The 12,396-nt window shown below is 39.0% G+C and overlaps 1 protein-coding gene across 2 annotated transcripts in view; it reads right to left on the bottom strand.

Annotated features, from left to right (window-relative positions):
• plod2 (procollagen-lysine, 2-oxoglutarate 5-dioxygenase 2) overlaps nucleotides 1–12,396 on the bottom strand; it is a 37,187-nt gene that overhangs the window by 17,103 nt on the left and 7,688 nt on the right. For both annotated transcript variants that reach the window (XM_038729124.1, XM_038729132.1), the window contains exons 2-4: nucleotides 5,766–5,857; nucleotides 4,461–4,597; nucleotides 311–474 (exon numbers count right to left, since the gene is read on the bottom strand). In XM_038729124.1, coding sequence (XP_038585052.1) covers nucleotides 311–474; nucleotides 4,461–4,597; nucleotides 5,766–5,857 — 393 coding nt within the window. The remainder of the gene's footprint in view (nucleotides 1–310; nucleotides 475–4,460; nucleotides 4,598–5,765; nucleotides 5,858–12,396) is intronic.

The following is a 12,396-nucleotide window of genomic DNA, read 5'->3' as shown; positions in this document are numbered from 1 at the left end:
AAACGCAAGTTGATATATGTATTTAATAATGTGTTTTGTTGGAAAAATCACCTATATTATCATCAAATGCCAACAAGCATCGGTCATTATGTGTACAGCGTAAAAGAATTTAGTGTCTCTTTAAAGAGATGCAGTCATATGGGGGGCATCTACTTTTTGTCAAGCAGTTAAGCAGTTGAGGGAAACCTTTGCATGACCCACACAACATGTTAACACACCATATCAGCCATGACAGAGAGGATTCAACAGGTCGAAACATTTCAGCATGTCGGGCAGGGACTTTCTCATACTTTGAATTTCTGGAACTCACCTCCGGAGTTGAGGTAACGCTTGCCGCTGCGGATTGAGGGGTACTTGTCAGCTAGTCGCTTATCTGGCCATATCAGGCCCTCTGCAGCAAAAAGCACTTTGTGATTGGCTTGTTGGAACTTCCTGAGAATCTCTTCTGGTCCCCCAGCAAAGATAAGATCATAGCTAAAAGGGAGGAGTGAAGATAAAATACAGTAGATCGTTATCATTTTTTTTTTCCCTTAAGGGCAAAAAGCAAGTATGTTTTAACTTGCATCTGACACACAACATAGTCTTACAGATAGAGATCTAAAGGTAAACAATGGACTTTCTTCATGAGTGGGGACTTGTATAGGTTTGTATTGTGAGGCATTTCCAAAAGAGCCCTGCTTTGCCACACGTTTACACGCAAACTGTGCTGATTCATGTGTGGCCTATAGAGTTAAATGACAGAAAGAAGAAAAAGTGCCTAACCTTTTACATGGGCTGGTGGTGACTTGTTTAAAAGCATGCCATTATTCAAAGGGTGAACATTTTATGAACTTTATAAGTTTCTGGTGATTTTACTTTGAGGTGTGAAGTCATAAAAGTAAAAGAGCCAATTCATTTTGGTGAAATTTTCCACAGAATCACTATAAACTATAACTATAAAAACACCCTCTTCAAGGTGTGACTTTGGTTATGTACTTGTGTCTGTGTACTGTGCACATTTGTCAAAAATTGGCCAATCCCCCCTAAAATCTGGTTCTATACACACACCAGTTTATATAAGGTGGCAGGAAAAGGGAAAGAGACTCCCGTTTTAGACAACCTGAACTGTCTCAGTCAGGCCTGTAATGGAAGGAAGGGGTGATGACGCCTGTATGCTCAGATACAGTATCCATATCTAGCTGACACATGTTTTGGTCCCTTGTTAAGTCTCCAATCATCATCATCAAAGGTGCAAACGTAGGAAAAGGTCTCCGTTTTAATTCGAAAACGCAGTAGTGTGGATGGGGCCTAAGACAGGGGTTTTCAAAGTGTGAGGCGGGCTCCCTAGGGGGACTCCAAACAGTGTCAGGGGAGGCTCAGTGAATGGAAGTGAAACAATATGACATTACTTATTGCATTAGTTATCAAAAGGAGATCACATAGAATAGCCTACATGTGTGAGAGTTCAGAGATACAGTAGTTTTTGGGAACCATTTTCCCCCCATCAGAGTCAGAAACTAATAAATGCCTTAGGACAGACCTTTTTTAAAACTATTTGGTGTAGTGAGAAGTTATGTCAGACAGCAATGCTAGGCTATTTTGGCTCAAATGTTGAGTGTCTATGGGATCGAATAAAAAAATCATGATCCCATAGGCATCCAGGAATTGAGCGAAACTTACCAAGTAAACTAAAGATCTGGTGGGGGCGCGCCGTTTTCCAAGCTTTGTCTGAGGGGAGGCCCGCAGTCTCAAACTTTGAAAAGCCCTGATCTAAGATAATGAATTTACTGTTAGTGTAGTAAGATACTAAATTGCTTTGCTTCTATAACAGAATAAAAAGGGAATTTAATCAATAGCTTCAGAGGCAGGCATCAATAGCTGCATTGAATGTCCAGCTGCATGTAATACTATTATGTATCCTCTTTAAGTAAATAACAGAGAACACTAAAAGCCAATGTTTAAATACATGTTTTATGACAATATACTTCATACTGTGTTTGGAAGACCGCAGGGTTGATATACTGAATATATTTATGGTTTTCACAATTGATGGTAATGGCTTTCACCCTGGTCATAAGCAACAATCTAAAAGGGTTCTGCACCAGTGAGAGGAAACATACCTTATGAATTTGAAAGTGGGAACCACCATCTTTTTATTTCCATCCTGACATTACAAAGGTACAAGATAACTTATCCATTAGCCTATATTGCCAGCTCACCCAAAATGCTCTGGCTGTGAATGGCAATTGTGGTATACCTTTAAGGTATATGGCTTTCTTTTCAGTTTGGGAAGTCAGCCCACACTCAGAAGCTCAACAACACAGTGAACAAATTTCAGTTTCATTTTAACGCTGTGACTGAATCAGAGGCAGAAACTGTCAAAACAGCCGAGGTGGTCCAGCAGGATTATAGATTTTAAAACATTTGAATGCTTCATAATCTTCTGTGAAGTGCAGATGCAGTTTCCTCTACTACAATAATTTCCTCTAAAAAAAAACAAAAAAACATTCCAATTACCTGTTTCAAGGGTGTGACAACTTTGCACAGCAATTATAGCTAACATTATTCATGTGACACGGTGCACTAAGTATCATCATTTTCTGCTCTATTTGAGGAAATGTGGCCTGCAACACTGTTATTATTCTAAACTACACACATTAACTCAGCAAAACTTTCCATTGGCCTTGAAAGCTCATAATTCATCTACCTGCATGTGAAAATTACTCTTCTCATATATTTGGCCATGATCTGTAATAATGCCTGTACATGAATGAGTGGAGGGCTGTTTTGTGCTATATAAATGTGCAGAAACTGCTCTCGCTGCGGAGGCATCACATTCAAAGCAATTATTACAGTCTGTGATTGTGAAAATTTGTTTAATCTATAATTCATAGACCTACACAGCAGTTAAAGGTGTTTTGCATCCCTTTCTTGTCAAATGCTTTATTTTTTAAATCAAAGCTAAATCAGAACAAAGCTTAATCAAACTGATGTTTGGGTAAACTGAACATCTCTAAGGAAAGTAACACACATCAGTGAGCAAAGACAAAATTAATTAACAATTTATTTATTCATTCATACTTGTTGGCTGTAAATCGAATCAATCAAATTGAAAAGTACAGTCAGTAAATATTCAAATTCATAATAGTCAATCTGAATTATTAAAGAGGTTGTATTATGGTCATTTTCAGGTTCAAAATCTTATTTAGTCATACTGCACATTGCTGCAGCTCCTCTTTTCACCCTGTGTGTTGAATACTTCGTTTTAGCTACCAAGTGAAACATCTTTCCTCTACAAGATCTTTGTTGGGAGTTGCACATGCGCAGTTCCTAGTTAAGGACTACTAGCCAATCAGAAGCATTGGTGAGTTATTAATAGGGATGCACCGAATGTTTGGGCACCAAAATTAATCAGTTGAAAACAGCAAAAAAAGCACTTTCGGTGTTCTGCCTAATAAGTCAAAAGACCGAAGACATTTTACTGAACAATTACGTTGACATGTCGGCAGAAAGACGCAAAAATCGCCATTTGCAGACACTGCTGGATTGTCTCCTAGCACATCCACACCATCTGTGTCTGACTTCTTTTTTAAAAGGCAACAAACGGTCTGACCCGCTTTGAGTGTTTCTGTCACTTGTTTATGAGAAGGCGATTAAGCTAGCTAACCTAAATTTGGAATGCACGCGTGTTTGAGCCTTTATGGTAAATCCACTGCAGTGGACCAGATCTAGCTGAGTGGCAGGTTAACGACTTTATCCTGTCATTTTCTCTCTTTACAAAGACAAGTGATGCAGTATGAGAGTCCTACCTGAAGAAAGGCTATGAAGTCTTGTTAAGTGTAGTCTTGTTGTTATCTTGTCATGTTACGCGATACACATGCAACATAATTTATCAAATTGGGTCGGACTTGCATTCACAGAAAGTATAAAACATATTACATGTGTCATTAAAAGTAAATGGACACATGTAAATTACTTTACCGGACCCTCTCGGGCCTTGGATCCACCCACCATTGTCTCTCCAAACACTGAGTAAAAAGCACATTTAGAATATTTAATCTATGCAATGATAAAAAAAAGGCAAAATAAATGGAAAAAATGTGAATGTACTTGTTCGGTATTCTGTAATTTTTTTCATTATGATCGGCTTCGGCTTCTGCCAAGAATTTTCATTTCGGTGCATCCCTAGCTATTAATTTGTGACAAATGTATCTTTCATCCATAAAGTTTTAACTGAGCACTGTCTCTACATCACAGAAACAACTTTATGTCCATTGACTGCCTGGAGGGTAGCTAATGTTTGGAAGGGAGAGGAGAGGCAGTAGGTGGACGTCTTTTGGAAAAAGCCAAAAAGCAGAATATGATTTCTTTAAGAAAAGACAGACTACACAGGAAAAGTCGAGTTAGTCATAAAATGGGAAAATCGGATTGTCATGTAAAGCTAAATAAAACAACAAAAGATCTTTGTTTTGTCAACTTACCTATCCACAGAAAGGACAACAAGATCCTCCTGGTCTGCCAGAGCCTCCATGGCCTCCTTCAGTAGTCTGACTTTTTGCCCTCCACCGATTGAACGACCCACGTCGCCACCCTTCCATGTTTCTCCCATTCCCAACACCTGAGTCAGAACACATGAAGGACAAGTTGTAGAGCCATATGTGAACTGGCTCGACACCAAACTTCACCAGAAGGTAGCTCAGCAGCACTGCAGAAATATCCATCTCTAATCATTTTTCAGGTCTTCATTTTTATTTTTTGTCTCAAACCCAGTTAGGAATTCTGCAATTGGGAGGAATATTTTCACTCATTGTCCAATCCAATATGCAGTACATTTCCAAGAAGAGTAAGATGGGTGAAAAACATTACACTTGATTTAAGAAAATGGATAAAAGAAGCTGCCATTCTTATAATTCACATGGGCAGAGTTACCTGCGGTACTGTGGTAAGCCTGAAGGGATAATGTAACCAAGCAATGAATAACAGGAAATTGAAAACATTAACTCTAATTTAAAATGGTCTTTCCCAAGAAGGCTAGCATAGACAGGCAGAGGACCACGTATATACGGGCAGTGTGCCATCTCTGAGTTCTGGCCCCAAAAAATATGTTGTTTTTTAATGCTGATTGTAACCACAGAGGGGAATTCTGGACCCACACTGAGGAGCGACCCTTTTAAGATTGATGTTTTTGCAGCTTGCTATACTTTATTGTTTCCTTAACAGGCCTAATCAATCAAATGTGTGTTTAAAACATTTGGCTGTGTGTAGCATCGTTAGCTGGGGCATTGTGGATTGTTAAGGGAATCGTTCTGTTAAAACGCTCATGTGCTTGTAGCTGCCAAAACATAATGAAGTATAACCTAAAATGAACTGTTGTCAAACTGTGATGAGGTAAGGATAAAAGCCTGGAGAAGTATTAGGCTTCTCCTTGTGTCTCTGTGTGGAAATATCCACTCTGTACATCAACTCTTGACAGGTGGAAGCATGTAAAGGGTGGGGGAGCAGAGAGCAGGACCAGGTGTAGTTGGTGCTGTGACCTTGTTGTACATGCACCTGTTTGTAACAAAGAAAGTTCAAGTTTCAAGTATGGAACCAATTTCTCAGTGCGTCTTCCCTGGGCACACATGGAGGCTCTTGTTTATAAGCAATAAATAATCCTTTGGAATAACAGACACAAACAGATATTGTGTGAGCATTTAATTGCTATTCATCTCACACTGACTAGACACAACAAGTTTTCTGTTTGCCACGACAGGACATCATTTTATATTATGAGAACACAGCCTTACCTTCACAGTGTAGTTAAAATAGTTTGCAGACTTCATAAAGCGGAGGAAGCCATCTGTTTCCTCTGTTGCAACAGTTAGGACGAGCAATTTTTCTGAAAAAGAAAGAAAACCCAATTCAAATTTCACACCCTTACTTATGTGACATATAAAGTCATCACATATTATTTGCCATCCAAATTATAGGGATGTGGGGATGTACTCTTACAACTGTAAGTTGTGACATTTTGAGATGCAAATTTAGAGCTTTTTATTGCAAAATCTTGGTTTATGTTGAAGGATATCTACTGAAGTATGTCTATTATTTGATGCCTATACATAAGTTTTGAGATTCCCACATCTGTGAACTTCCTTGTAAACCTCAGACCTATGTCAACAAACGGGTAGCTATTTGGTTAGCATTCTAAACCTACAACTCAAATTAGGAATGTCTGCTGATGTTTTGATTTGATTTAAAAAACAGAAACACATATTTTAAAGATGGACTTTTCTTCTTGGCTTAAAAGAACTCCCACAAACTTCCAGGACATTTCCAGTGGCCATGAGTGCTGATTTCTGAGGTTTGAGGAAGGGTTAGACCAAATACAAATTAGCACCAAAGCCTCATGTGAAGCGAGAGAGAGGCAGACTAAACCCACTAAGTTAGTTTTCACTTGTTCTATGATGTTTTGTAAAAACCAACAGGGGCTATTTTCATTTAGGAAGACTACAATCTTTGATGGTAAAGCAGGGAGGAAGTAGCCTGGTTCTCTAGTTCTGGTTCATCAAACTCTATTATTGCATAAAGGTGGAGGACTCATTCATTTCTAGCTTTCAAAAGATAATTTCAAAATGTGAAAATGTTGTCTGTGGTAGTAGGGAGTCAGGCCCACAAACACGTCGACACTAATATGGTTTTATGAGAGCACTTGAATACTAATCCTGCTTTTCATTTTTCGAGAGCCAATCTGCATTCTATTTAATACACAACACTATATTCCACTAAACCCTTGTAAATAATTTATTGGACATTCGCAAGTAGGATTGGAAATGTGAAAGAGAACACATGAGGGCTCTATAAAGGGCCCAAAAGTACACTCAGCACCTCAACACATATAACTAACAGTGCATCTTTGGAATACAAAGCTTAGCAGGTCTTTTTTGTTTCATTGTAAAAAAATATGCGATGGTGGCTTTTTATGTGGTACAACACCGTTCACCCCAACTGAGTGGTCATACAAATACAATATGGTTGACATGGAAGGTGTGTTAGAGATGTAAACAAATCCTTAAAAAGGCCATTGGAATGAAAATGATCTATACAGCGTACCAGACAATCAGTGCTCTGTGGGTGTTAAAAATGTCATAAGTAAAGGATTTAAACTAAACAAAGCCAGAGGGCATTCAAGAGCCAAGGACATATTCTAAAGCATTATTTGTCTGCAAAATCAAAATCACCTGCCTCCCACCCACTCATCCACACTTAAGTACATTACAAGCAGCCTCATTGCAGCTCTTTTCCATCCATTTCCAGTCAATGTGACTTAGCCATGCTCTCATCCCAGTCTAGCCTGTGGCCCTGTCATCACCATTATAGCCATTCCAGTGCTCCTCTGACACAGAGCTCCTGTTACAGGTTGGAAATAGTTCCCCGTCTGCCTCTGATGTAACAGCATCAGGTATCAAACAGCAAAGAATTGGGCAGATTCAGAAAACAGTGAGTTTTAAATTAAGCACCGCAGAGAGGGAAAGGAGGCCTTTTATGAGCCACAGGTGTGTCCCTGTTCGTGTTCTTGGCTCAAAGGTAGAGGACTATCAAGCATAATGCAGAGAGTGGATGGAGTCTCCCACATCTGGGAAACACATTTTCCATGCAGCTGTGTAAAACAAGTGGTTTTAATGGTTACAGGAGAGATTTACATGCTTCCTATTTCCCTACACCAAACTATAATGTTTGCAAGGTTGAAGCCCATGTCAGGCACTTAGGTATGCTAATGTGTGCATGCATGAAGACGGATTTGTTTGGCAAAAAGTTCTTTCTTCATCTTTTTTTGTTGCAAACCTTGGGCAAAGCTTATTGTTAAATGTGGGGATAACAGTGCACGCTTTAAGACTGTCTCTCCTGGGAGCCATTCATAGTGTTGCACACACAAAAAGTGCCACAAATAGTTGTGAAAAGTTCAAACCCAGCGTACTTTCTCAACCTCCTTTCAGCTGAAGAGGGTGTGAATGTTGGAATGGCGTTTTAGGAAAGTTACAGAAATACACAGCCCCAACAATGTTGGAAAGGCGTTGGGGGAGAGTGGGTTTCTGAAGGTATTCGACCATCCAAGAAGCAGTTCTGACAGAGAATACTGGTACCTTAACTAGTTTCTGCTGGGATTTCTTGGCAATATGTGGAAACCTCTATGAAAATGTTCTATTTCATAGTGTTGTGAGAACAGCCAGGACACATGTTTTGTATTTCTCTTTGCAGTGATCTCAATTCATTTTTCTGTTCCCAAAAAATGTGAATTTATAACCAGTAGCTCTATTAGTATTTGGACAGTGAAAGCCAGTGGTGAGCTGCATGTTGGGATCAGTGCTCTGCTAGCATGATTCGATTTTAACTTCCTAAACAATAAACTATTAAGAGCTCCTTTGCATGTGTCTTAGCACACATATTGAAAACAGAAACACTGACTTGCCAGTGATGTCAGCGAGACATTTCTCATCAGGGAATGGCTGACAGCTCACACAAATTACCCCTTAGTGACTTTGCCCTGACCTTACGGAACCACACACTTTCCTCCTGTCGTAAACATGCTGGCCACATGAGTGCATCACAACAAGCAAGCTCCCAGTTAAGTACAGCCTAGGGATAAAAACCACCTCTGATTGAAAATAAATGAGACAGACACTTTTATTTCCTACATCAAACATGTTGTTCAGAAGGGCCATTACACATGGCTTTTCCATATACCATTCCTGGTGGGGAAAAAATCCCTTAGGATTCACAGTGGCCTCATGTGAACTATGGCTGGAAACCTTGGCTGGATATTCTGATATTGTCTCCAAAGACAACACAAAGTGCCCAGGGAAGAATAATGATTTGCCAATTCTATGCCAAGCCAAGGCCATTTATCTATTTTTTATATTATGTTAAATTGGGGTTTGTCAAAAGGCTGCTTTAAATCCAGATTTTGTGTTTTCCATCACTTACTTGGTAATTCTTTTGTAATCAGTTTGGGCACAATGTTCTAAGAAAGATTGATAAATTGCACATCTATCATGTATAATGACAAATAAATTTACTTTATACCTTGAAAAGGAACACTTTATTTTAAACTCACTTTCACCCATACTTTGTCATCACATAGCGAAAATATGCTGTTTCCTGCTCCACAAAACCTTGTTCACCGTAGTTAAAACTAACCCCGGTCTTATAGCATAGACTTTTGCACACATATAAAGGGATAACAGATTGCTCTTTCAGAACGTACAGAGAATTGATTGTAAAACATAATATATCATAGGGGTTGAGGAATCTACACCTATTTAATATGTCATGGGTGAATTAACTGGTCTCAACATCTAGAAATTGCACATCATCTGGGAAAATCTCTTGGGAACGGCTTTGGGCATTTTTGGCCTCTTCAATGGATTGGCCATCTTGTCGCTTGTTTCTTCATGTACAGAAAACAGATCATGAGATACGCCTTTCAGATGAATCCTTGAGCTCACACTGTTGAGTTTGTTTGCTTCCACTGGGTCCATCATCCACAAGCATAGTACTTCTATGTATATGCAGATGACATCCATTTGTATTTTATATCAGGCGATCAGCACCCACTTATTTAAATGCCTATTTAAATTAAATCATAATGTTAAATTGTACATAAACAACCTGGGAAGAACTCTTGTCACTTATTTCACCAATGACTTGCCAAGGTACTACCTTCTAACTAAGTGCTATGCCATTCTGTGCATTTCCTATATATTAATAATATTTATATTATATAGACTCTCTAATAAGACATTGTCCTTGGCATTACTCGTGATTCTATGCCTTTGCTGGTAAGTCCTTTGCTTTTATCCAAGTGAAACAGATTCACACAATTAAAACTAATAATTCAGTCACTCATATGGTCTAGCCAAAAAGCCTCACATTATTTATCATTGCCTACAATTTAGAAATAAAGAAGTCTCAAGCCCCATATGAATATTTTCCCTTTTCCCAGGCTGTATATTATTTTCTGTCAGTGAGGATGGCTGGTCATATATTGCTCCATTGTTCAAATTAGTCCCCAAGAAATAAAACAGTAATTGTTTAAGGAAAACAGAAGTACAAATCTACCTTCCAATCCAACTTCAAAATTTTATCATGGGCCAATTGTCTAGTCCTTTGAGGTGTTTTTTTTTATGTAAACACCATAATCATATTAATAATGAAACAGAGCTGAGACACAGATGGCAACTCAAAAGGAGAGGTTTTTAGACAGCCAAGATTGTGAGTGTCTAGTCAGAGTAAACACAGCATGCTCTTGTGTCAGTTCTGTATGAACAGCCCACAGGAAGAGAGGAATGTAGCCCCGGCATTGCTGCTGTAACTCTTCTCCAAGAAAGGCATGGACGCCAAGTGGTCTTTCCCACTCACTCTTTCTCTGTACCACATGGGGCTCAGCCGTCTAGGTAAACTTTCACACTTCGATGAGCAAAAGTTCTGACTCACTGGCTGGGGCTAAGCTTAAGTAAGCAATTCTTGCAGAACGGAAAGAGGTATCATGGGAATGTGCCCTGGCCTTGAACATAAGGATAACAGGATCTTTCCTCTTTGAGGAGACATCCCCGGTCAGTGAACACAAATATCTTTCTATTTTGGTCATCCAAGTAAATAAACAGTGTACACTGTTCACCTAATAGCCCACCAAAATGAAAGTGTGATGGAAAGTAAAGTGCAAGTAGTTCAGTTAATAGCTTACATTGCTTTGTTCTTGCATCTATTTGACTGAACCAGCCTTTATTGTCCAGGTAAAGCAATACACTATATAATGGGGATAAAAGAAAAAGGATTGCTTACAATCATATCAGACCTGAGACAGACTTTCATGGAAGGATTACACAGTGACTTACTTTTCATGGATGGGCATATAAGCAGTGCCAAAATGTCAGCAGTGATGTGCACTACCAGGTTGGACAGCTGAAACCCCTCAGTGTTTTACTTAAGGTAACTTTCACCTTTTCCATCCTGGCAGAAATGTTCTCTAAAAGCAAATCTTGTGGAAATATTTTGCCAGGTTGCATAAGAAGAAATATATAGGAAAAAAAACAACAGTATTCAGTTGGTATGTAATACATGGTTCACTAAAGCCCAGTTTCCAGGGTCTAAAAAAGACGTGTTGAAGTCTACATAGTTTGGCCAATTATGTGTGTAATATGAAATATGAATAAAGACAGACTTGTCACCAAGGTCCCAAGGAAATGAAAAGGCAAATAAGTCAGCTGCCTATTTTTTCAACACAGCAAAGGGAAGACAGAAGCATTTTGAATAAGTCAGCATGGACGCATATTTTTATTTTGGACACTGAACAGGCAGAGCAGAAACACCTCATCTCTGTCCACGGGGACCTGCATCACATTCCTCCATGTCATTAAAATCTATTTCGGAAAAGATGAAAGTGCAAGTTCATGTTCTTGTGATTTGTAAAGGTTACTATAACTCTGGCACTACTTATACTTTAGTTTAGGAACATAAAAAAAAATGTAATTACTTGGATTAATTGTTCACTTCATTGGGAAAAAAATCACTTTCCAAATGGAGCTGCTATAGGGATATTCACACACAGGAGTCACAGGTGGAACCAGGAAGGTGTTAAATGGTAATTACGGGTAGTTCAAATGTTGTCCTGATTATCCCATGTTTTTGTGACTAATTGGGACAATATTTTTTTAAATTGATTCCATTATTGAGCAAGTGCACTGCAGTCAGCAGCAGCAAGACAGGCCTGCAGCGTAATCCTTGCATTATGGAAACAGTCGCTATATTTAGCCAGAAATAGTCGCTATATCTCTCTCGTCTAAGCAACCAGACTTTGTTAACAATAACACTACACAAAAACATAGGACCACAGGGTCCAGGTTGAAAAAATTCTGTTGTTCACCTTTTAATCTGGCAATACGTGCATTTAATCCAGCTGTAACATAAGACACAATTGCTGCTATTAGTAGGGCCACTAGTTCACAAAGGCTTTATGCCATTATTAAAACTCCAATAAATGAATGCTTTGACCACTTGGGGGTAGTGGAAAAAAGTTATGAACACAACACTGACATATCACCTGTCAACCTTTTAAATTGATAGGATGAACTTGTTAGCAAAGCGGGCTTCCTGGCGAATGTAACCTCATTGTTCTCTTTTAGCTCGGGTTTTGGTCCCTACTAACTCCTGAGCTCAATGCTTCACTATGTACACCAGTGAGTTCTGTTGGTTTTTACAGCTTTTCCACTGAAAACTGCATGCTGCGGCAGACAACTCTATGAAAACAGTGAGAGTCAACCAAGAAAAATGTTGGGATCCTGATGGCTAAACAATAGGCTAAAACTCGCTTTAAAGATCTGTAAAGCCGAGGGGGAGCTGCAGATTTTGGTGATAATTCCCTGAAGTTTCATTACTTCA

The sequence above is a fragment of the Micropterus salmoides genome, unplaced genomic scaffold, assembly GCF_014851395.1.
Source record: "Micropterus salmoides isolate LMB-PRFRI ecotype aquatic unplaced genomic scaffold, ASM1485139v1 Ms_hic_scaffold_1, whole genome shotgun sequence".
In the NCBI taxonomy this organism is placed as follows: Eukaryota; Metazoa; Chordata; class Actinopteri; order Centrarchiformes; family Centrarchidae; genus Micropterus; species Micropterus salmoides.
This window is presented reverse-complemented; position numbering and strand designations above follow the sequence as displayed.